Raw genomic sequence first — 26,567 nt, 5'->3', positions numbered from 1 at the left:
CAGAAGTTTAAGATGTTGTAGCAGCCAGATTGCTTCTAATGTCGAAATTTCACAATTTTTTTCGATGGTTCATATTACTGCAATAGTTGTTACGTTCGAACAAGAAGTAAAAAGAAAGAAAATCAAAGCAGTATTTTGTTTTATTTCATTAACGCAAATGTACAATCATTTCTTTTCAGAGCTTTATTGAGCTAAAAGGTATACAAGTTAATAGAAGTTAAAGCAGTTAAACATCTACAAAACCGTCAAACTCCTCATATTCTGTATCTGATATAAAGAGTTCGTCGTTCAACATGTGTATTCCGGGAACTTGATTCCAGCTTTGGCAAAAGCTCGAACAACAGTGCTGGTCGACACTTGAGCCCAGTCATCCACAATCCAATTTTTTGTTCCATGATGGCGCCGTTCACGCGGCAACCAGTGGCAGTAGCTCTGTCCACTCTTATATTTTTCGTGTTTTACAGCCCTTCTATCTTTTTATTAACTACATTTTAATATTTCTTAATACATTCATTTTTACTTTACTTTGTACTTTAGACTTTTTACTTTAATGTTTTTACAACTTTCCTTGTTCTGTTAGCCTGGCTTCTTTCTGCTACTTCTTTTTTGGAACCATATCATACACCTGGGACTAGCTGTTACAATACGCAGCAGAAGGATCAACACCTCAATGCCGCTGGAAATTCGGAGCTGGACAAAAGTGCCGGGAGAAGAAGCAACGCTTCTGACCAACCATTCCATCATTGGATTGCATTGGATAACTTTATTCATCCCGTATTCGGGAAATTTAATTTTTGGCAGTAGCAAGAGAGTGATTAGACAGAACAACAAAGCAAAAGCACAAAGTACAAAGCAAATCAAAGTAAATGGGATCATTGAGATAAGATGGAAGAGCTGTCGGCGCTTACTAGGCCGGAAACGGAGTCGAGGGGTTCTACTCTGCTACTGTTGTCTTCAGCTCCAGACTACTGAGGAACTGTGCGGATAAGCTTGGAAGAGTGACTCTGCTTATTCTCTACCTCGGTCACAGTCTGCAGAAGTTCCCCATCTTGTGAAAGACTTCCAGTGTGTGGTTCCAGTTTTTGTCCAACTTTACAACGTCTTTTTGAGTCTGTATCCGTCTTTGCTACTGCAACCTGTTACGATCACGCTGCGTCGCTGCGTCGTCGCAGCGCGATCGGGAAGATATGGAGGACCCAAGCGCAGGAGACGTGAGTGACTCGAGCCAGATCACTTCAAATTACATTCTTTAATGAATAAACAAAGGTCTACAAATCCACAATGGGCTGGAACAGAACGGCAGCATGCTACGCGCACGCACAAACAAAGAGACGATCCGGCAATGGTGCTCACACTCATTGCTCCTTAAATAATAAAGCCAGGAAGCAATCAGCAGATTGATTGCAGCTGCTTCCCTGACGGCACGTCAGGAGGGACAAAACAGGCCACTCCTGACAGTACCTCCCCTCTAACGGACGGATCCCAGACGTCCTAATGCCTAATGTCCATGAAAAACGAAAGCCAAAAATCAGGCAGGGAGGGAGGGAGGGCAAGCTCCGTTCTCATCGTCCGGGGGGCGTCCCCGCCAACCCGTGAAGAGACGAGAAAGGGACTGGTCCGGCGGGCGTCCGCGCCGGCCGGTGACGAGGCGTGGGAGTGGCCGGCCTGGCGGGCGTCCATGCCGGCCAGAGACGAGGCGAGGCAGTGGTCGGTCCGGCGGGCGTCCGCGCCGGCCGGTGACGAGGTATCGAGGTGGGCGGGCGTCCGCGCCGGCCTGAGACCAGGCATCGAGGTGGGCGGTCGGGCGGGCGTCCGCGCCGGCCTGAGACGAGGCATCGAGGTGGGCGGTCGGGCGGGCGTCCGCGCCGGCCTGAGACAAGGCATCGAGGTGGGCGTCCGCACCGGCCTGCGACGAGGCATCGAGGTGGGCGTCCGCGCCGGCCTGCGACGAGGCATCGAGGTGGGCGTCCGCGCCGGCCTGCGACGAGGCATCGAGGTGGGCGTCCACGCCGGCCTGCGACGAGGCATCGAGGTGGGCGTCCGCGCCGGCCTGCGACGAGGCATCGAGGTGGGCGTCCGCGCCGGCCTGGGACGAGGCATCGAGGTGGGCGTCCGCGCCGGCCTGGGACGAGGCATCGAGGTGGGCGTCCGCGCCGGCCTGCGACGAGGCATCGAGGTGGGCGTCCGCGCCGGCCTGCGACGAGGCATCGAGGTGGGCGTCCGCGCCGGCCTGCGACGAGGCTTCGAGGTGGGCGTCCGCGCCGACCTGCGACGAGGCATCGAGGTGGGCGTCCGCGCCGGCCTGCGACGAGGCATCGAGGTGGGCGTCCGCGCCGGCCTGCGACGAGGCATCGAGGTGGGCGTCCGCGCCGGCCTGCGACGAGGCATCGAGGTGGGCGTCCGCGCCGGCCTGCGACGAGGCATCGAGGTGGGCGTCCGCGCCGGCCTGCGACGAGGCATCGAGGTGGGCGTCCGCGCCGGCCTGCGACGAGGCATCGAGGTGGGCGTCCGCGCCGGCCTGCGACGAGGCATCGAGGTGGGCGTCCGCGCCGGCCTGCGACGAGGCATCGAGGTGGGCGTCCGCGTCGGCCTGCGACGAGGCATCGGAGGGGCCTATCCGGCGGGCGTCCACGTCGGCACTTGGAAAGGAGAGGGAGTAGCCGGTCCGGCGGGCCTCCCTGCTGGTCCTTAAGGAGCTGGCCAAGCCCCTGCCCTTAACAGACACCAGAAACTTAGAACAGTCGTCGGGCACCTTACCCTGGCTGCTCGGGGGGCCGCCTGCCCCCTCGGCCGAGAGGGCCGGGGAGTCGCTCTCGCCGCCGTCGCCAACCCCCTCGTCCGGGGGTGCCGGAGAGTTGCTCTCGCTGTCGCCAGCCCCCTCGTCCGGGGGCCCCGGCGAGTCGCCCTCGCCACTGTCGCCGGCGGGTCGCTGCCGCCTTCGCCGGCCCCCTCGTCCAGGGGCGCCGGAGAGTCGCTCTGGCCATCGCCGGTCCCCTCGTCCAGGGGCCCCGGCGCGTCACCGCCACTTCCGGGCGGGCAAGAGCTGGGTGGGCAAGCGCTGGGCGGGCAAGCGCTGGGCGGGCAAGCGCTGGGCGGGCAAGTGCTGGGCGGGCAAGCGCTGGGCAGACCGGAACCGAGCAACCAGGAACTGGGCGGACAGGAACCGGGCGGCCAGGAACCAAGCAACCAGGAACTGGACGACCAGGAACCGGGCGAACAGGAACCAAGTGACCAGGAACTGGGCGACCAGGAACTGGACGGGCCAGCCAGCACCGGAAGCCTGGTTCGTGGCTTCGGCACGGGTGCGACGGCGGCCCAGGTGGCAAAGGGAGCAACTTGCGTGGCTTGGGCACGGGTATTTGAGGAGCTTGGAGCGGCGTGGTCGGCCGAGGAGCTGGGAGCGGCGTGGTCGGCCGAGGAGCTGGGAGCGGCGTGGTCGGCCGAGGAGCTGGGAGCGGCGTGGTCGGCCGAGGAGCTGGGAGCGGCGTGGTCGGCCGAGGAGCTGGGAGCGGCGTGGTCGGCCGAGGAGCTGGGAGCGGCGTGGTCGGCCGAGGAGCTGGGAGCGGCGTGGTCGGGCGAGGAGCTTGGTCAGGGGCTCGAGCGTCCAGGCCCTCCTTCCACTTCGCTCTGCGGCATGGTGCTCGCCACCGCCTCCGGGAGGGCGGCACAGCATACCGGCCACCACGTGGTGGCCCATCGTAGCTGACCAGGTGAAAGACCTCGCTGCTGCGCCTCCCCCAAAAAACAAGACGGGCGGTGTTCGAAACTCCTACCGGAGCCCCCCCGCCGGCCGCCACGTGATGGTCCCTTGTAGATGGCCCACCCACCTGGCAGATCATGGTCGGGGTAATCGGAGGAGTATTGGTGAACGTCCTCCGATGGAGCGTATCGGAGTCCGAACCGGCTAAGAAAATCACTCCGAGTCCGAATCTCCAGCATATAAATCTATTAGCTCCGGTCGTCCTCACCTTCAGAAAAGTCAGAGTCCCAACGGACAAAGATTTGGCGTTCCAATGGGGCCGAGGGAGGCTGGGGATTCTCCCTCCATTGAGAAAAAAACTCGCTGGAGTCTGAATTCAAATAACTGGGGCGGTGAACTGAGGGTGTCGGAGCCTTGGAATTATGATTTAGCTGTGCTGGCAGGCCGGCGCGACGGGTTGAGCGGAGGGTGGGTTTAAAGGTCGATGGAGGCTCAGTACTACCTCTTAGTCGAGACTCCTCCGTTGCCCAGACGTCTCTGAGGTGCCCACGCCAAGTGTCCATTATAGACTCCCTAATAGACTCTGTGGGGCCTCTCAGTGAATCCATGTCGTCGCGGGGCTTCAACGAGGGTGGCTGGCGTCGACGAGCGCGTCGGCGCGAGCGTGGGTAGCCTCCCGCTGGGTCCATTATCGCCGGATCGTTCTGTTACGATCACGCTGCGTCGCTGCGTCGTCGCAGCGCGATCGGGAAGATATGGGGGCCCCAAGCGCAGGAGACGTGAGTGACTCGAGCCAGATCACTTCAAATTACATTCTTTAACGAATAAACAAAGGTCTACAAATCCACAATGGGCTGGAACAGAACGGCAGCATGCTACACGCACACACAAACAAAGAGACGATCCGGCAATGGTGCTCACACTCATTGCTCCTTAAATAATAAAGCCAGGAAGCAATCAGCAGATTGATTGCAGCTGCTTCCCTGACGGCACGTCAGGAGGGACAAAACAGGCCACTCCTGACACAACCAAGATGGCAGCCGGTGGCGGTAGCTCCGTCCACTCTTGCTCATTTTGTGTTTTTGCTGCTTTTCTGTCTTAATGATTTGATTTGGTGATTCTTAATGATCCCATTTACTTTGATTTGCTTTGTACTTTGTACTTTTGCTTTGTTGTTCTGTCTAATCACCCTCTTGCTACTGTCACAATGAAATTTCCCGAATACAGGATGAATAGTTATCCAATCCAACTCGCGACGTGCATCACTCCCAAGCCTTTGATTCTCCTCGCTGTTATATTGGCATCGACAATTCATTCCAAATGTCATGTAACCCGTGCGACCTTGTTGGCCATCCGGCACTCCTCACTCCCAAGCTGTTAGCAAAGCTGTTAAATGGTGTTCGATCCATGGCTTCAGTCCATTTTACAAGCGTTCACATTAGGAGGAAGGAGACTAGGGTTTGAGAGTTACTCCACAGATAATTTATTCCTGATATTGATCATTACAGAGCTCCGGGTCCCCCTCCCAAATATAAACCATCTGAGCATCGCCGTGCATCAGTAGAGGATTAAGAAAGACAAAAGTCCAAACCCGAATTTGCCCAGTTATAGTAATACAAAAATGAATATTCATTCGCTGATTCTAATGAGATGTGAACTGTCCCATGACGGTCTTGAGGGGTCTCCCCCCCTGGAATCCACATCTGTCCCCCTGTCTCCTTCTCCGCTGGAATCCACAGCGTCTCCTTTGAAGTCCACCTTGCACCTTGGCTCTGCTGTCCCTTGGAGCCAACCATCTGTCTTCTTATCAGCATGTAACCAACCTCAAAGTAGAAAATCAGACAGAGACCTTTTGTTCATTGTAATCGAGTTAAGAACAATAGTTTTAATCCTACAGTGGTAATACAGACGCTCCCCTACTTACGAACATTCAACTTACGAACAACGGTACATACGAACATGTCTGCAAATTGCGTTTAAGTCCAAAAATGTTCGCAAGTCCAATTTTGTATTTCGCGTCTTTTTCGGAGTAGTACTTCTTTCCGCCGCTAATACCGACGCCTGGCGCTGTGAGAGCTCAGCTCACCCAGCATCTACCTTCTTCTTCGTTGCAATGCGGAAGTGCGTGAATGTATCTCCAGTGTGCAAAGAACCTTTTTCATTTGTATCATTAAATATCTCATGCATCCAATATTGAATATGGTTGGTAAAAAGATAAAGGCTTCTATTGAGGGAGTTGCAAGGAAGAGGCAAGCCATTTCATTTGAAACGAGTGGCAATAATAACGAAGCTTGATGCGCGTCAGAAAGTGGTGAGCGTTGCACATTCAGTACCATTTATAAACAGAAAGATCGAGCAGCAGGACCCAAATATTGAACGTTGCACAAAGTTTGCAAATCAATTGAATGATGCCATACAGTGCTACTGCATCATTTATGATGAAAAAAAGAAGAAAACTGTGCAATCGTCATTAGGTCGCTTCTTTTGGCCAGTTTCTAATACATAAATCTATCTCTCTCTACAGTACTGTACATATTCTCTCCATTTTATTAAATGTTTTTTTTTTCAGTACAAACCAATGCGTGTTACTTATACAAGCCTTAAACATACAAATGCACTTATATAAACCTTCAATATACTTATATAGGCCTTAAACATAAATTATAATACAAAATATAGCACTAAATCAACTTACAAACAAATTCAACTTATGAACAATCGCTCGGAACCAATTGCGTTCGTAAGTTGAGGAGTGTCTGTATATCGAAATGAAACAGCTACAATAAAATGAAAGAGTAAAAGATGTCATATTCTTCATTAGTAAAGAAATCCAACTTATTGGTGTGTATCTAATGTGTTTAAAGTGTTCCTTTAGTATTTGTGAGCAGTGTATATGTGTGTATATATATATATATATATATATATATATATATATATATATATATATATATATATATATATATATATATATATATATATATAAATATATATATATGTATGTATGTACAGTGGTACATCGTCATACGACCGCTCGTCATACAAAATTCTCGTCTTACGGCGGAAATTTCGATCTAATAATTCGCCCGTCATGCGATCAAAATTTTGTGATGCGACCAAGCCAGGTGGCCATGGCACTGTCTTTTTTGCATATCTTTCGTGTATAACAATATCTATGAGCACGGAACGATTAATTCAGACGAGTCTCTCCTACGACCAGGAAACGCCCAACGCGCATGCGCGGGCAAAAAGAGGGCTTTCTGGGTAATGAAGTATACTCGTGCACACAACACCCATAGGCAATGGCAACCTTTCTCAGAATAAACTTCATTACCCACAATCAATATGTGAGTAAGCTCAACTATTGTATTTCCTGTTATTCTTTCTAAGGAAAGAAGCTCCCGCGATCGTTCTTTAAAGACTATTTCTCGTTGGCAAGTGGTCATGCGTTATCCTATTGTGAGGAAATTTTTGTGCATCATTTTGGGAATATTTTGAAGGCAATACAACAGCAAACAGTCCATCGATAGCGAACATGAGGGTAGAGGTGTGGCAAACCACCAACCCGGAAAACGAAGGTAACAAAAGATTACAACAAAATTAGAATTCAGTTTTGTGTAAAGTTACATTAAACTTATGTTTGAGTGTCTGTATGTATTAATCCAAGTTAATTTAAATTTGTTTGTTCCGTTTACGAGTGCGTTGTCGTGGAAAAAAAACGAACCCCACCCCCCCACACCCCCAAACGTCTCTGTCTCCCGTCGGCGAAATCTGCCCAATTTTAGTTAGATTAAACACATTTGATTACTATTAAACCACTAGTTATGTGTTACTTTGTTAATAGATGGCGAATTAGAAGAAATAAAACATTTTTTTCCAATCCAATATCCTGTTTTGGGTGTTTTTTCAGAGGGCTGGAACGAATTAATTTGTTTTCCATTCATTTCAATGGAAAACGTCCACTCGAGTTACGAGAATCTCGTCATACGATCTCAGTCTCGGAACGGATTACGATCGTATGTCGAGGTACCACTGTATATATATATGTATGAATATATATGTATGTATATATATATATATATATATATATATATATATATATATACATATATACATATATATATATATATATATATATATATATATATATATATATATATATATATATATATATATATACATTTCTGACTGTAGAGGATGGCTTTTTCCACATGTCACCATCCTTACTGAACCATATAGGCATACAATACAGTAGTCCTTATGGAGTGTGGTTGACCTCTCACTGAAACCTGTTAAAAAATTTTGCAGATGGTGGTGACTAAGATTGATAAATGTGGTCGTGGTTCACTTCTGACAAACCTATTGAAATTTCAAGATGTGATTAAAGCACAGACATCTATCTGCTTCCCCCAGCTGTTTTTGGTCAGGTGAGTGTCACTAATTCTCACGTCTTTGTTTTGTGTTTTTTTGTCGTTCTTCTCTGGTTTTAGTGAATATTTATCATTAATTTCCAAAAAGGAAGACGTCAGGCCTTTCCTCTGTATAGTTCTAATGTGTTGTTTCTTTGAGTGTATTTTTGAGGGTTAAAAGCGCTACGAACACACAGAAGTCAACTGCCTCGCCACTCGTCTAGGATGTTTTGAATGGATTTTCCGTAATGCTGGCATATGCAGGGAGGCTATTTTTAGGGTGAACGTCTGCTCGGTTGATCGCAATAAGTAGCGTGTCGTCAAAAAATTAAACCAGTCAGTCAAGTCAAATTTGGAATTTGTTGCATAACCGAGGCGCACCAAATGATTGGGCGCCCCGTCCATTTTAGAGAAAATTTTGGACTTCCGCTTATGTGTCGCCCCCCAACGGTGGATGTCCCTCTGTGGGGCTCCATACTTTAACTTTAGTCATGCTACTGTGGAAGTGCTATATCAACGACAGTGTACTGGAAAAACCCAAAGCAATTACCAAATCCATTGAATCTCACCCCATCTTGCTAGGAATAGGTTAGGTTAAGTTATCTTATTTCATCTTATTTTAGGTTAGGTCAGGTTAGGTTAGATTAGATCATTTTAGATTAGATCATTTTAGATTAGATCATTTTAGATTAGATCATTTTAGATTAGATCATTTTAGATTAGATAATTTTAGATGAGATCATTTTAGATTAGATCATTTTAGAGTCTATTAGATCCTTTTAGATTCGATTAGATCATTTTAGAATCGATTAGATCATTTTAGATTCGATTAGATCATTTTAGATTTGATTAGATCATTTTAGATTCGATTAGATCAATTTAGATTCGATTAGATCAATTTAGATTCAATTAGATCATTTTAGATTCGATTAGATCATTTTAGATTAGATCATTTTAGATTCGATGAGATCATTTTAGATTCGATGAGACCATTTTAGATTCGATTAGATCCTTTTAGATTCGATTAGATCATTTTAGATTTGATTAGATCATTTTAGATTCTAGATCATTTTAGATTCTAGATCATTTTAGATTCGATTCGATCATTGGTCGCCGGTCTTTTGGTCGCCGATCTTTTGGTCGCCGGTCTTTTGGTCGCCCGGAAGGGCCGTGATATACAGTTTTCCCTCGAATATTGCGGATATTGTAGACCAGACATGGCCGCGATAATTGAAAAACTGCAAAATAGGATCACCCCTATGATTACTACATACAGAGCTGCCAACCTTAATCGACCCCATTTTCGTACCCCTGTCCCATTTCCGGAGTTTTTCTGGAGTGAATGCGATTCACACAAAATCGATATAAAATGTGAAAAAAATGGACAATTCAAATCAAACTATTATGTTTTTACATTAATTGAAATACTGTGTTTTTTCAAACTATTGAAAAAGTACAGCATAATGATAATAAGGGGTGGGCAAACCAGTCCTCAAGGGCCGCTGTGGGTGCAGGTTTCTGTTCCAACCCATCTATCACGGACATTTCATATTTCAATGTGGTTTATATGGAAACAAGAAGCACCTGACTGCAATCCATTGACTTGTAGGACACTAGATTAGTGAAAAGGTTTCCTCTTTATGGGTTGGAACGAAAACCCGCACCGACAGCAGCCATTTGTGGAAATGTTTGCCCAACCCTGGTGTAAGCGATGGGAGTGCTGCTGGAAATGAGATCTCAAATGTAGTATGTACGCCCCTAAATAGTGGCTGTGAATGTCTCCACATACTTCCAACAAGGAAGACCTTGAAAGAATTACAGCCTTGGATACATATGAATGTCATCCCAATAAAGTACAGTACAATGTTAATTTTGTTTATTATCATATGTGATTTCTTAACTGTTCTTGTTAGTGCAGTAATTGTGAACAGTATTGTAATGGGTGAGTTAAAAAATAGGACAGAGAGGGTTTTAAATTTCCAAATAATATTAAAAAGACACCATAAAAAAAACTGTCCCTACATTGCGGTTATTCACCCATTGTGTCTGTCTGGTCTTGGAACCTTTTAACCACGATAAACGAGGTATTACTGTAGTAAAAAGTGAGAAGCAAGCAATTGCTGTGATTTCCATTTCAAAGTGGACAAGATTCTCAACACGCACTTTAACAGTACCTTGTACATGGCAAAAATGCTTTATCCCTAATGAGGACCTGTGTAATCCAAGTATCCATCTCATCCCTATAGTCCATATTTCCTCACTAGTTATAAATATATTATGTTACGGTAACTGTGCCTTCCCTATTCCTCCCCCGAACAGTTCCCTCCATTTTTCAGGAATATACCTCCTACGATGCTTCATTGTTCACTTAACGGGAAATCTCAAGATGAAGGACACCGCTCAAAATGGATTTGTGTGACAAGAACGTCATCAAAGGTCATGTGTCCCAGTTTTCATAAAGATGTCGCAGATATTTTTCTATTTTTTTCTTTGAATGTCTGTTGTGGACAGTCTTACATTAAATGCAAAATTTTAGAAGCATGCAGCTATGAAGTATAAATCGACCGATTGCCGGTCTGCCCGATGATTGACTTTTTGATGAATATCTGTATCGGACTTTTTTCAATCCAACCAACCGATATGAAGAAATACATTTAAAACAGGATCATTTTGGCTCCGCAATACTCACACCTTTTGTGAACATGCATATCTCACTCTTTTAACAATCAGACTCATCATGACCTTATATGTGGTGCCGACAGCCTGTCCTAACATAAACGACATGTCAAACCTGCTCGTTATTTCGGGGCTTTGATGTTGTTGCGACTGACCTCCCTATGAACTCAGTGTCGAGTGAACCTCCCCCCACTCACACGCACAGTCACCAACGCAAATTTAAAGAGTTTAAGATAGAGGTAACAACTTGAGCCCGAGCCCGAACCCAACCCGACCTGAAATTCGGGTTGGGTCGGCCCTAAAATGTCAATCATTACTTTGAGTTCGGGACAGGTCGGGCCGGGCTTCTCTCTCGCAAAAAAAAAAAAGATCTGTACTAAAACTGTGGTCTCTCTTGCTGACTTTTTTTAAAAAATAAATGTAAAAAATTACATGGGCTATTTTATTTCAAAATAGAGAAAAGATAAACAGATAAAATGCTTAACAAAATTTATTTTTACGTCTATGAATGAAATTCACGAAAAAACGTATCTTGCATAAAACGCAAAATGTTCCCGTCACTGCTCGCTCGGGGCACGGCCATCTTAGTTAGGTCGGGGCACGGCCATTTTAGGGAGGTCTGGGGGCAGCCATCTTAGTGAGGTCGGGGTGCTGCCGTCTACATTTTTTTCGCCTTGATTTTGAAATAAAACAAAATTCCACCTTGATTTTTTTTCGTTTTATTTCTGGTTCAAAAGTGACAATTATTGGAGTAATATGAACCATCGAAAGAATTGAGATATTTTGACATTAGAAGCAATTTGGCTGCCACAACATCTTAAACTTCTGGTAAGAATATTGTAATTTCTGTAATTAGAAAGCATCAGGTTCTCATCAAGATAGACTTGTTTCTTTTTTCAAATTGAATAATTTGGTATTTTTCATTTATAAAGACAGGCATATTAACTTCCTTATGATATTGACCCTAATAATATGCTTTTGATTCATACAGTATCTCGGAAATACCACTTGTGATGATTTTTCTTAAGATTTTCCCTTCAAAGTAACATATTTGTACTCCTTATTAAAACCATGAATATGGAAGTGAAAATTGGGAATCAGGGGGCGACTTATACACGAGAAATTTCAAAAATTCCAAAACTTTGAAGGCTTATACGTGCGCATGGCTTATATGTGAGTAAATACGGTAATATTGTTTGATGGGTGGTTTGTTCAAAATTCTTTAACGTGGAATTACTTGGTTAGAGAGAAAGGGGTGAGAAAATTGACAATATTATGGCATATTGGCAACAATTTGTGAGTCATTTCATTAAACTCTGAAATTTTATCATTGGGACATCCCTAGTGAAAGGTTATATTTCTCTAATTTGCTTATTGTAGGTTTTAATTGTGGTAACAGTGAGCTACGGAATATAGCTCTTATCTTAAGTAAACATCGTCTCCTTGGTGGGGGTGAGACCGGTTGGTTGCGGGAGGAACTCAGCCAGTAATTTAGCTGTCCTGTCCTCTTTGGGGAGGTTAACAATATGGGGTTGATTTGCGAATTAGATCTTAAATATTAAGAATAAGTATTTGGGTGTTAATTATATCAAACATGAAAACAACAATGCAGAAACAGCATTCATACAATTTGGCAAATAGTAGCTGGTTGGTTTGGATAGATTCATTGATTTAGGATAGACATAATTTCCCTAGAACTGCAGAGGCATGGAGTGTTTTCAGTTCATGGAAGACATTCCCCGTTCTGTCCTGGGCGGGTGGAATATGCTTTGTCATGGGTCATATTGATGACTATTAGAATATTTACGGATTGCATAAGCATTGAACAATTGAAATTTGGACATTATCTCTATTTTGCACTAGACGCCCAAAATCTGGCAGGTCTTTCATTGCATAAAACAAATGCTGGAATATGGTCAACATTAGCATTTCCAAATTATCAAATATCAACCTCTGAGTAATGCAACATTCTTTATGTAGACGGGTTATCTAAGAATAAATGAAATAGGCAAAACTAGAACAGGATGCAATATATATGGACCGCAACTAAAAATTTAGAAGCAGAACTATTACCACCTCAATTCTATGCAAAAACAGCTAAACTGGTAGCATTAACAGAGGGGTATAACTTAATGCAAAACATGGAGGTTACAATTTGTACAAACAGTTAATATTTGTGTGTGTTTTCAATGTGTCACAGTTTTGCCCATTATTGCATTATTGGCAAACAAAGGGTTAATCACAGTCACTGACATGGCAGTCGCTCATGCTGACCGACTGTGGCGACCAACGGCTGCAATTCGACTACCAAAAAAAATGTATATTTGTAAATGTGTGGCGCACATATCTAATACATTAATAACCTATTTCCTTCGGGAATGATTTTGCTTATAGGGCAGCAAAAGGGGGTGAGCTGCCAACAAGCCCCAGTGGGGATGGCAGTCTCCACTTGTGATGAAAATTTGCATGCCACTGATGTATGGGTAAACGACCCAAATGGACAGACTAGTGGTTAGTGCATCAACCTCACATTTCTAAGATCCACTAATGAAAGCCGGGTGGATCAAGACCTTCCAGAATGTGGAGTGTGCATGGTGTCCTTGGGAATTCATAGGTCTTCTCCGGGTACTCCAGTTTTCTCCCACAAACCAAAATTATGAATGCTAGGCTTGTTGACCACTCTAAATTACCCCTGGTTATGAGTGTGAACGTGGCCTTGGTACGCTGCCACTACACAACTTATGGATTTAATTTGTTTCCGAACATTTTTTTGCAGAGCATGCTTAACCGTGCTCGGCATATCAGTCCACAATATGGAATTCCAAAACCATTTATAGTGATATTGGCACCCGATTTGTTAACAAAATAATTGACGGGATTGGCAAAAAGTTTCATGGTGGGCCTTGTAGAATGAATGAATGGTACTATAAAAGATTGACTCAAGAAACTAAAAGACTATGGACAAAATGGATTGGATTGGATAACTTTATTCATCCCGTATTCGGGAAATTTTGTTGTCACAGTAGCAAGAGGGTGAGGATGCAGGAATAGGAAAGACATTTTAGACATAAATAGATAGGTAAAAGTAAGTTAATAAATAAATACATGAATACATATATAAATAAATAAGCGTGTTGCTTAGCACATATATACATACATACACATAAATATACATGCATGCATACGGTAGGTCTCAACACTCAGCCATTTTTTTGTTAAAGAGCCTGACAGCTGATGGGAGGAAAGATTGGTTGATTTGGTAAAATTACACATTAACATAACAACACCATATGAAATCCTGGTAGACCATACAAATCGCCATTATTCACTACACAATGGTAACTGGATGACGAGGCTAATCTGTCTACCTATATGAGAAAAGTCTTTAGCTGGCTGGTTTGGATAAAATAATTGATTCTAAGATAGGCATAATTTCCGGAGGACTGAGGAGGCATGGAGTGTTTTCAGTGCACAGAAGACATTCCCAGTTCTGTCCTGGGCGGGTGGAATATGCTTTGTGGGTCATATTGATGACTTTTAGAATATTTCCGGATTGCATAAGCATTAAACAATTTATGTCAACTAGATCGTGTTTCTTTCTATTGCTGTAAAATAATACAAATTGAGAGAAGTTTGTATTAAAACTGATAGACTTGGCATTGTAATTACAGGGTTTAATCAGCTAAATGTTAGAGTACAAATGTAACGATTGGCAAGGACAATCTTGAAAAGCGGAAAGTTGACAATTTTCCAACCTCCGAAGCCCTAACTAAGAAACAAATTATGTCTGTTGAGGGGGGCGGTGCTTTTTATCAAGAAGCCCCAGTGGGGATGATAGTCTCCACTTGTGATGAAAATTTGCATGCCAATGATGTGTGGATGTGGATGAGCGGCCCAATGGACTAGGGTTGGCGCATTGACCTCACGGTTTACTTCGGGTACTACAGTTTTCTCCCACAAACCAAAATTATGGCTGCTTGGCTGGTTGAACACTCTAAATTGCCCCTAGTTATAAGTGTGAGAGTGAATGGTTGTCCGTCTTCTTGTGTTTTTGATTGGCTGGTCAACCAGTTAGATATTGAAGTGGAAGATTTGGAAATTTGGAATCATACCATATTTTTGATTGGCTGGCCACCAAGATATAATCAATCGTTCAGATATCAAGGTGGAAAAGGTTTGGAAATTTGGAATCGATTTCTGAAATTGCCAATAAGCCCCTTTCAGGGATGGCAGCGAAAAATTATAGCAGAAATATTTCATCAAATGAAATTTTAATGAAGCGGCCAAGTGGCGAGAGTGGTAAGCGCATCAGCCTCACAGCTCTGAGGTCCTGGGCAATGTTCCCTCTAATTTTTCGTTGGTCTGGGCAGAAAGAAACCTCCCTGAGCGCACTGAGTACCAGTGTGAGCGACATCATCGGTACTCGGATGATTCGCCTAAAGACGTTTCGCCGACGGACGTTTGACAGACGGGCAGGTCGCCGAATGGACGTTCCGCCGAACGGCCGTTCGGCCGAATGTATGTTCGGTCGAACGGAGGTTTCACCGAAACGGGATTCGCACGCTCGCCCCGCCCCCGGATCGTGTGTGTACAAGTTCAACGTGTTCAACCTCGGCCCGCGGGCCATATATGGCCCGTTAGGATTTTTCATCCGGCCCGCCGCCGGCGTTGTCCAAATTATAGTAAAAATCAATGATTCATTTCAGTTTGCCGCTCATCACTCTCAATTTATTAGTCTACCATCAATGGCAGCCCGGGAATAAGCACTCTTGGGCGGGCAGATGTAGCAGAACCGAGCCGTAAAATGACAGCAATCGGGTCAAATCCATCTTAAAACAGCATTTAATGATTAAATACAAATACTGGAGCTCTGTGGACATTAAAACCGAGCCCAGGGAAGTGAATTCCTCGGTAAAATGTCGTGATGGAGGCAAAAAAACGTCTATATACGTCCATTCGCCAAACGGCTCAAAATGCTCTCAAATTTGGTCAAATCCAGCCAAAAACAGCGTTTCTTGATTAAATACAAATACTGGAGCTCTTTGGACATTAGAACCGAGCCCAGGGAAGTGAATTCCTTGGTAAAATGTCGCGATGATGTCGCGGCGGAGGCAAAAAAACGTCCATATACGTCCATTCGCCAAACGGCTCAAAATGCTCTCAAAGTCGGTCAAATCCAGCTGAAAACAGCGTTTAATGATTAAATACAAATACTAGTATTTGTATTTAATCATTAAACTAACAAATACTAGTATTTGTATTTAATCATTAAATTAACAAATACTAGTATTTGTATTTAATCATTAAACGCTGTTTGAACGAACGTTCATTCGGCGACCTGTCCGTCTGTCAAACGTCCGTCGGCGAAACGTCTTTAGGCGAATCATCCGGTCACGACATCATCATTGCTTGCTATGGGCACACCAGTATCACACCTGCCACAAGCAGGTGCATGTCAATGGTCCCTCTACTTTTTCATGTAAAACATGCTGTAAAACACGAAAAACATAAGAGTGGACAGAGCTACTGCCACTGGCTGCCGCTTAACGGCGCCATCATGGGGAAAGGGGTAAAAAAAATACTGCACGCCATATAATTACTGCTGCGCAGAGAAGACGAGAGTAGTGCGCAATTGCGCACGCGTGCAGCTTAGAGGGAACATTGGTCCTGGGTTCAAATCAAGGTCACGTCCACCTGTGTGGAGTTTGCTTGTTCTCCCCAGGTCTGCATGGGTTTCCACTGGGCACTCCAGTTTCCTCCCACATTCCAAAAACATGCATGGTAGGATGAATGGACATTCTAAATTGCCGCTAGGTATGGGTGTGTGTATGGTTGTCCGTCTCCTTGTGCCTTGCGATCGGCTGGCCACCGATTCAGGGTGTCCCCCACCTCTGGGAGCTGGGATTGGCTCCAGCACCATCCGCGACCCTAATGAGGATAAAGCGGTTCAGAAAATGAGATGAGATTTCTGAAATTGCCAATAAGCCCTTTTCCGGGATGGCAGCGACAAATTATAGCAGAAATATTTCATCAAATGAAATTTTAATGAAGCGGCCCGCTGGAGCGAGTGTCTAGCGCATCGGCCTCACAGCTCTGGGGTCCTGGGTTCAAATCCAGGTCGATCCACATGTGTGCAGTTTGCATGTTCTCCCCAGGCCTGCGTGGGTTTCCTCCGGTTTCCTCCCACGGACGCCCGCCGGACCGGCCAATCCCACGCCTCGCCACTGACCGGCGCGGATGCTCACCGGACCGGCCACTCCCACGTCTCCTCTCGGGCCGGCGCGGACTCCCGCTGGACTGTTTACTTCCTCACCTTGTCATGGGCCGGTGCGGACGTCCGCCGGACTACGTTACGCGGTTATACCCGCCCTCCCTGCCAACGTTTTTCTTTTTCATGGACATTCGGCTTTTGGACGTCTAGGATCCGTCCCTTAGAGGGAGGGTACTATAAGAAGTAGCTTGTCATTGTTTTTCCATTGCTTTCACCCTGTTTTCTGATGTTCGTTTCCCTACTCTTGTTTGTCCCTCCTGCCTTGCATTTTTGCTCGCGCAGCTGCGCGTGATTCAAAATTAGTTCCTGTTGTGTCTGTTTAAACCCCACTGATTATTATGTCAATGTCAGATTGCCTGCCTTATTTCCCTTGCCATGTGTCTGCGTTACTTCGTTCCTCGATTCCCCGTGTTTTCCCTAGTCCGGTTTAGTTTTGTGTTTTGATTCCTAAGCCTTTGTTATTTTCTAAGATCCTGCCTAAGTTATTAAAGTTTTGGTATGAGCACTATTTCTCTCGTCCTCGCCTGCTTCCCCGCGATTGGGTCCTATTCCTAGTAACCTCGCCTCGAGGTCTCCCTGAAGACGTAACAATGAGATGAGATGAGATTTCTGAAATTGCCAATAAGCCCTTTTCAGGGATGGCAGAAACAAATTATAGCAGAAATATCTCATCAAATGAAACAACCCGATGAAGTGTAAGTGTGAGAAAATGGATAGGTGAATGGATAAAAACAAAATGAAGTGAGTGAGTGACTGGCTGACTGAGTGAGTGACTGAGTGATTGACTGAGTGAGTGACTGAGTGATTGAGTGACTGAGTGAGTGAGTGATTAGTGAGTAGGTGAGTGAGTGAGTGAGTGACTGAGTGAGTCACTGAGAGTGAGTGAGTGACTGAGTGAGTGACAGAGTGAGTGACTGAGTGAGTGACTGAGTAAGTGAGTGACTGAGTGAGTGACTGAATAAGTGAGTTACTGAGTAAGTCAGTTACTAAGTGAGTGAATTTCTGAGTGAGTGAGTAAATGAGTGAGTGACTGAGTGAGTGAGTGATTGACTGTGTAAGTGAGTTACTCTGAGTGAGTGATTGATTGAGTGAGTGACTGAATGAGTGAGTTACTGAGTGAGTCAGTTACTAAGTGAGTTAATTTCTGAGTGAATAATTGATTGACTGAGTGAGTGAGTGACTGAGTTACTAAATGAGTGAGTGATTGAGTGTTTGACTGAGTGAGTGACTGAGTGAGTGACTAAGTGACTGACTGTGTGAGTGACTGAGTGAGTGAGTGACTGAGTGAGTGACAATTACTGAGAGTGATTGAGTGTTTGACTGAATGAGTGACTGACTTAGTGAGTGAATGAGTGAGTGAGTTCCTGAGTGAGTAAGTTACTGAGTGAAATAATTACTGAGTGAGTGAATGAGTGAGTGAATGAGGGAGTGACTGAGTGAGTGAGTTACTGAGTGAGTGACTGAAAGAGTGACTGAGAGTGAATGAGTGAGTGACTGAGTTACTGAGTGAGTGAGTGATTGAGTGTTTGACTGAGTGAGTCACTGAGTGAGTGACTGAATGAGTGAGGGAGTGACTGAGTGAGTGAGTTACTAAATGAGTGAGTGAGTGTTTGACTGAGTGAGTGACTAAGTGATTGACTGAGTGAGTGAGTTACTAAATTAGTGAGTGATTGAGTGTTTGACTGAGTGTGACTGAGTGAGTGACTAAGTGATTGACTGAGTGAGTGACTAAGTGAGTGACTTAGTGACTGACTTAGTGAGTGAATGAGTGAGTGAGTTCCTGAGTGAGTAAGTTACTGAGTGAAATAATTACTGAGTGAGTGAATGAGTGAGTCACTGAGTGAGTCAGTTACTAACTGAGTGAATTTCTGAGTGAATAATTGATTGACTGAGTGAGTGACTGAGTGAGTCAGTTACTAACTGAGTGAATTTCTGAGTGAATAATTGATTGACTGAGTGAGTGAGTGACTGAGTGAGTGACTGAGTGAGTCAGTTACTAAGTGAGTGAATTTCTGAGTGAATAATTGATTGACTGAGTGAGTGACTGAGTTACTAAATGAGTGAGTGATTGAGTGTTTGACTGAGTGAGTGACTTAGTGAGTGACTAAGTGATTGACTGAGTGAGTGACTGAGTGAGTAAATGACTAAGTGAGTTACTGAGTGAGTGACTTAGTGAGTGACTAAGTTACTGAGTGAGTGATTGAGTGTTTGACTGAGTGAGTGACTTAGTGAGTGACTAAGTGCTTGACTGAGTGAGTGACTGAGTGAGTGAGTGACTAAGTGAGTTACTGAGTGAGTGACTCAGTGAGTGACTAAGTGAGTGACTGAGTGAGTGACTTAGTGAGTGACTAAGTTACTGAGTGAGTGATTGAGTGTTTGACTAAGTGAGTGACTGAGTGAGTGGCATAGTGAGTGACTGAGTGACTGACATAGTGAGTGAATGAGTGAGTTACTGAGTGAGTGAGTTCCTGAGTGAGTAAGTTACTGAGTGAAATAATTACTGAGTGAGTGAATGAGTGAGTCACTGAGTGAGTGAGTGAATGAGTAGGTCACTGAGTGAGTGAGTTACTGTGTGAGTGAGTGACTGAGTGATTGACTGAGTGAGTGACTGAAAGAGTGACTGAGTGATTGACTGAGTGATTAGTGAGTAGGTGAGAGAGTGATTGAATGAGTGAGTGACTGAGTGAGTCACTGAGTTAGTGACTGAGTGAGTTAGTGAGTGAGTGATTGAGTGTTTGACTGAGTGACTGTGAGTGACTGAGTGAGTGACTGAGTGAGTCAGTGAGTGACTGAGTGAGTGACTGAATGAGTGAGTGAGTTACTAAATGAGTGAGTGATTGAGTGTTTGACTGAGTGAGTGACTAAGTGATTGACTGAGTGACTGAGTGACTAAGTGAGTGACTGAGTGAATGGCTTAGTGAGTGACTAAGTTACTGAGTGAGTGATTGAGTGTTTGACTGAGTGAGTGACTAAGTGTTTGACTGAGTGAGTGACTGAGTGAGTGACTGAGTGATTGACTGAGTGAGTGACTAAGTGAGTGACTGAGTGAGTGGCTCAGTGAGTGACTGAGTGACTGACTTAGTGAGTGAATGAGTGAGTGAGTTCCTGACTAAGTAAGTGACGAAGTGAGTTACTTAGTTAGTGAATGACTGAGTGAGTGATTGAGTGTTTGACTGAGTGAGTGACTTAGTGAGTGACTAAGTGATTGACTGAGTGAGTGACTTAGTGAGTGACTTAGTGAGTGACTGAGTGAATGATTGAGTGTTTGACTGAGTGACTGACTTAGTGAGTGAATGAGTGAGTTACTGAGTGAGTTCCTGAGTGAAAAAGTTATTAAGTTAAATAAATATTGAGTGAGTGAATGAGTGAGTGACTAAGTGAGTGAGTTAGTGACTGAGTGACTGAGTGAGTGACTGAAAGAGTGAGCGGGTGAGCAAGTGAGCTGCTGAGTGAGTTACTGAGTGAGCGGGTGAGTGAATGAATGAGTGAGCGAGCGAGCAAGTGAGTGAATGAGTGAGTGAATGAATGAGTGAGTGAGTGAGCGAGCAAGTGAGTGAATGAGTGAGTGACTGAGTGACTGAGTGACCGAGTGAATGAGTGAGTCACTAAGTGAGTAAGAGAGTGACTGAGTGATTGAGTCACTAAGTGAGTGAGCTAGTGAGTGAGTCACTGGGTGTGTGAGTAGTGAGACGTGAGTAGGTGAGTGAGTGATCTAGTGAGTGAGTGGGTGACTGAATGAGTGAGTGACTTACTGAGTGAGTTAGTTACTGAGTGAGTGAGTTACTGAGTGAGTAAGTGAATGAGTGAGTGACTTACTGAGTGAGTGACTTAATGAGTGAGTTAGTTACTGAGTGAGTGAGTTACTGATTGAGTGAGTTACTGAGTGAGTGAGTGAGTTACTGAGTGAGTTACTGAGTGAGCAAGTTACTGAGTTAAATAATTACTGAGTGAGTGAGTGACTGAGTGAGTGAGTTACTGAGTGAGTGAGTGAATTACTGATTGAGTGAGTTACTGAGTGAGTGAGTGAGTTACTGAGTGAGTTACTGAGTGAGCAAGTTACTGAGTTAAATAATTACTGAGTGAGTGAGTGACTGAGTGAGTGAGTTACTGAGTGAGTGAGTGACTGAATGATTGACTGAGTGAGTGACTGAAAGATTGACTGAATGAGTGACTGAGTGACTGACTGAGTGAGTGACTGAGTGAGTAACTGAGTGAGTGACTGAGTGAGTGACTGAATGAGTGAGTGTCTGAGTGAGTGCGTTACTAAATGAGTGAGTCATTGAGTGTTTGACTGAGTGAGTGACTGGGTGAGTGACTAAGTGATTGACTGAGTGAGTGACTGAGTTACTGAGTGAGTGATTGAGTGTTTGACTTTGTGAGTGACTGAGTGACTGACTTAGTGTGTGAATGAGTGAGTTACTGAGGGAGTGAGTTCCTGACTGAGTAAGTTATTGAGTGAAATTATTACAGAGTGAGTGAATGAGTGAGTGAGTGAATGAGTGAGTGACTGAGTGATTGACTGAGTGAGTGACTGAAAGAGTGACTGAATGAGTGACTGAATGAGTGACTGAGTGAGTGATTGACTGAGTGATTGACTGAGTGATTAGTGAGTAGGTGATTGAGTGAGTTAGTGATTGAATGAGTGAGTGACTGAGTGAGTCAGTGACTAAGTAAGTGACTTAAAGAGTAACTAAGTTACTGAGTGAGGAATTGAGTGTTTGACTGAGTGAGTGGCTTAGTGAGTGACTGACATAGTGAGTGAATGAGTGAGTTACTGAGTGATTGAGTTCCTGAGTGAGTAAGTTACTGAGTTAAATAATTACTGAGTGAGTGAATGAGTGATTGACTGAGTGAGTGAGTTACTGAGTTAGTGAGTGACTGAGTGATTGACTAAGTGAGTGACTGAAAGATTGACTGAATGAGTGATGGGGTGAATAACTGAGTGAGTAACTGAATGAGTGAGTGAATGAGTGAGTGAGTTACTGAGTAAGTGAGTTACTAAGTGAGTGAGTGATTGAGTGTTTGACTGAGTGAGTGACTGAGTGATTGAATGAGTGAGTGAGTGACTGAATGAGTGAGTGAGTGAGAGAGTGAGTGAGTGACTGAGTGAGAGACTGAGAGATTTACTGAGTTAGTGACTGAGTGAGTGACTGAGTGAGTCACTGAGTGAGTGACTGAATGAGTGAGTGACTGAGTGAGTGAGTTACTAAATGAGTGAGTCTTTAAAAGTTTGACTGAGTGAGTGACTAAGTGATTGACTGAGTGAATGACTGCGTGATTGACTGAGTGAGTGACTGAGTGAGTGACTGATGAGTGACTAAGTGAGTGAATGAGTGAGTGGCTTAGTGAGTGAATGAGTGAGTTACTGAGCGAGTGAGTTCCTGAGTGAGTAAATTACTGAGTGAAATAATTACTGAGTGAGTGAATGAGTGAGGGAGTGAGTGAGTGAATGAGTGAGTGAGTAAATGAGTCAGTAAGTGAATGAGTGAGTGAGTGAAAAAGTTATTAAGTTAAATAATTACTGAGTGAGTGAATGAGTGTTTGACTGAGTGACTGACTTAGTGAGTGAATGAGTGAGTTACTGAGTGAGTGAGTTCCTGAGTGAAAAAGTTATTAAGTTAAATAATTACTGAGTGAGTGAATGAGTGAGTGACTAAGTGAGTGAGTTAGTGACTGAGTGACTGAGTGATTGACTGAGTGAGTGACTGAAAGAGTGAGCGGGTGAGCAAGTGAGCTGCTGAGTGAGTTACTGAGTGAGCGGGTGAGTTAATGAATGAGTGAGTGAGCGAGCGAGCAAGTGAGTGAATGAGTGAGTGAATGAATGAGTGAGTGAGTGAGCGAGCAAGTGAGTGACTGAGTGAGTGACTGAGTGACCGAGTGACTGAGTGAGTCACTAAGTGAGTAAGAGAAAGACTGAGTGATTGAGTCACTAAATGAGTGAGCTAGTGAGTGAGTCACTGGGTGTGTGAGTAGTGAGACGTGAGTAGGTGAGTGAGTGATCTAGTGAGTGAGTGGGTGACTGAATGAGTGAGTGACTTACTGAGTGAGTTAGTTACTGAGTGAGTGAGTTACTGAGTGAGTGAGTGAATGAGTGAGTGACTTACTGAGTGAGTGACTTAATGAGTGAGTTAGTTACTGAGTGAGTGAGTTACTGATTGAGTGAGTTACTGAGTGAGTGAGTGAATTACTGATTGAGTGAGTTACTGAGTGAGTGAGTGAGTTACTGAGTGAGTTACTGAGTGAGCAAGTTACTGAGTTAAATAATAACTGAGTGAGTGAGTGACTGAGTGAGTGAGTTACTGAGTAAGTGAGTGACTGAATGATTGACTGAGTGAGTGACTGAAAGATTGACTGAATGAGTGACTGAGTGAGTGACTGAGTGAGTAACTGAGTGAGTGAGTGACTGAATGAGTGAGTGTCTGAGTGAGTGCGTTACTAAATGAGTGAGTCATTGAGTGTTTGACTGAGTGAGTGACTGGGTGAGTGACTAAGTGATTGACTGAGTGAGTGACTGAGTTACTGAGTGAGTGATTGAGTGTTTGACTGAGTGAGTGACTGACTTAGTGTGTGAATGAGTGAGTTACTGAGGGAGTGAGTTCCTGAGTGAGTAAGTTATTGAGTGAAATTATTACAGAGTGAGTGAATGAGTGAGTGAGTGAATGAGTGAGTGACTGAGTGATTGACTGAGTGAGTGACTGAAAGAGTGACTGAATGAGTGACTGAATGAGTGACTGAGTGAGTGACTGAGTGATTGACTGAGTGATTAGTGAGTAGGTGATTGAGTGAGTTAGTGATTGAATGAGTGAGTGACTGAGTGAGTCAGTGACTAAGTAAGTGACTTAAAGAGTAACTAAGTTACTGAGTGAGGAATTGAGTGTTTGACTGAGTGAGTGGCTTAGTGAGTGACTGACATAGTGAGTGAATGAGTGAGTTACTGAGTGATTGAGTTCCTGAGTGAGTAAGTTACTGAGTTAAATAATTACTGAGTGAGTGAATGAGTGAGTGAATGAGTGATTGACTGAGTGAGTGAGTTACTGAGTTAGTGAGTGACTGATTGATTGACTAAGTGAGTGACTGAAAGATTGACTGAAGGAGTGATGGAGTGAATAACTGAGTGAGTGAGTGAGTGAATGAGTGAGTGAGTTACTGAGTAAGTGAGTTACTAAGTGAGTGAGTGATTGAGTGTTTGACTGAGTGAGTGACTGAGTGATTGAATGAGTGAGCGAGTGACTGAATGAGTGAGTGAGTGAGAGAGTGAGTGAGTGACTGAGTGAGAGACTGAGAGATTTACTGAGTTAGTGACTGAGTGAGTGACTGAGTGAGTCACTGAGTGAGTGACTGAATGAGTGAGTGACTGAGTGAGTGAGTTACTAAATGAGTGAGTGTTTAAAAGTTTGACTGAGTGAGTGACTAAGTGATTGACTGAGTGAATGACTGCGTGATTGACTGAGTGAATGACTGAGTGAGTGACTAAGTGAGTGAATGAGTGAGTGGCTTAGTGAGTGAATGAGTGACTGACTGAGTGAATGAGTGAGTTACTGAGCGAGTGAGTTCCTGAGTGAGTAAATTACTGAGTGAAATAATTACTGAGTGAGTGAATGAGTGAGTGAGTAAATGAGTCAGTAAGTGAATGAGTGAGTGAGTGAGTGATTGAGTGAGTGAATGAGTTACTGAGTGAGTGTGTGACTGAGTGATTGACTGAGTGGGTGACTGAAAGAGTGACTGAATGAGTGACTGAATGAGTGACTGAGTAAGTGACTGAGTGATTGACTGAGTGAGTGACTAAGTGAGTGAGTTACTGAGTGAGTGAGCGAGCCAGTGAGTGAATGAGTGAGTGACTGAGTGACTGAGCTAGTGAGTGAGTCACTGGGTGTGTGAGTGAATAGTGAGAAGTGAGTAGGTGAGTGAGTGATCTAGTGAGTGAGTGACGGAGTGGGTGACTGAATGAAAGAGTGACTTACTGAGTGAGTTAGTTACTCAGTGAGTGAGTTACTGAGTGAGTGAGTGAATGAGTGAGTGACTTACTGAGTGAGTGACTTACTGAGTGAGTGACTTACTGAGTGAGTTAGTTACTGAGTGAGTGAGTTACTGATTGAGTGAGTTACTGAGTGAGTGAGTGAATTACTGATTGAGTAAGTTACTGAGTGAGTGAGTGAGTTACTGAGTGAGCAAGTTACTGAGTTAAATAATTACTGAGTGAGTGACTGAGTGATTGACTGAGTGAGTGACTGAAAGATTGACTAAATGAGTGACTGAGTGAGTGACTGAGTGAGTGACTGAGTGAGTAACTGAGTGAGTGACTGAGTGAGTGACTGAATGAGTGAGTGTCTGAGTGAGTGCGTTACTAAATGAGTGAGTCATTGAGTGTTTGACTGAGCGAGTGACTGGGTGAGTGACTAAGTGATTGACTGAGTGAGTGACTGAGTTACTGAGTGAGTGATTGAGTGTTTGACTGAGTGAGTGACTGAGTGACTGACTTAGTGAGTGAATGAGTGAGTTACTGAGTGAGTGAGTTCCTGAGTGAATAAGTTATTGAGTGAAATAATTACAGAGTGAGTGAATGAGTGAGTGAATGAGTGAGTGACTGAAGGAGTGACTGAATGAGTGACTGAATGAGTGACTGAATGAGTGACTGAGTGAGTGACTGAGTGAATGAGTGAGTGAATGAGTGAGTGACTGAAAGAGTGACTGAATGAGTGACTGAATGAGTGACTGAATGAGTGACTGAGTGAGTGACTGAGTGATTGACTGAGTGATTACTGAGTAGGTGATTGAGTGAGTGACTGAGTGAGTCACTGAGTGAGTCACTGAGTGACTGAGTGAGTGACTGAATGAGTGAGTTACTAAATGAGTGAGTGATTGAGTGTTTGACTGAGTGAGTGTCTAAGTGAGTGACTGAGTGAGTTGCTTAGTGAGTGACTGAGTGACTGACTTAGTGAGTGATTTACTGAGTGAGTGAGTTCCTGAGTGAGTGAGTTACTGAGTGAGTGACTGAAAGAGTGACTAAATTAGTGAGTGACTGAGTGATTGACTGAGTGTTTAGTGAGTAGGTGATTGAGTAGGTGATTGAGTGAGTGATTGAATGAGTGAGTGACTGAGTGACTCACTGAGTGAGTGACTGAGTGAGTGAGTTAGTGTTTAGTGAGTAGGTGATTGAGTGAGTTATTGACTGAGTGAGTGACTAAGTGATTGACTGAGTGAGTGACTGCGTGATTGACTGAGTGAGTGACTGAGTGAGTGACTGAGTGAGTGACTGAGTGAGTGACTGAATGAGTGACTGAGTAAGTGACTGAGTGATTGACTGAGTGAGTGACTGAGTGAGTGACTGAGTGAGTGACTGAGTGAGTGACTGAGTGAGTGACTAAGTGAGTGACTGAGTGAGTGACTGAGTGAGATACTGAGTGAGTGAGTTACTGAGTGAGTGACTAAGTGAGTGAATGAGTGAGTGGCTTAGTGAGTGAATGAGTGACTGACTGAGTGAATGAGTGAGTTACTGAGCGAGTGAGTTCCTGAG

The 26,567-nt window shown here is 44.4% G+C and overlaps 1 protein-coding gene across 8 annotated transcripts in view; it reads left to right on the top strand.

The window, feature by feature from the left end:
• Positions 1-17,561, top strand: part of gtpbp8 (GTP binding protein 8) — a 68,409-nt gene extending 50,848 nt beyond the window's left edge. For 7 of the 8 annotated variants that reach the window (XM_077624889.1, XM_077624887.1, XM_077624886.1 and 4 more), the window contains 2 exons: positions 8,006-8,124; positions 10,426-17,561. In XM_077624889.1, coding sequence (XP_077481015.1) covers positions 8,006-8,124; positions 10,426-10,525 — 219 coding nt within the window. In that variant the 3' untranslated portion in view covers positions 10,526-17,561. The remainder of the gene's footprint in view (positions 1-8,005; positions 8,125-10,425) is intronic. The other variant, XR_013305978.1, reaches the window with a different exon arrangement.
• Positions 17,562-26,567: the final 9,006 nt, after the last annotated feature.

This window comes from Stigmatopora argus, chromosome 17 (genome assembly GCF_051989625.1).
Source record: "Stigmatopora argus isolate UIUO_Sarg chromosome 17, RoL_Sarg_1.0, whole genome shotgun sequence".
In the NCBI taxonomy this organism is placed as follows: Eukaryota; Metazoa; Chordata; class Actinopteri; order Syngnathiformes; family Syngnathidae; genus Stigmatopora; species Stigmatopora argus.
This window is presented reverse-complemented; position numbering and strand designations above follow the sequence as displayed.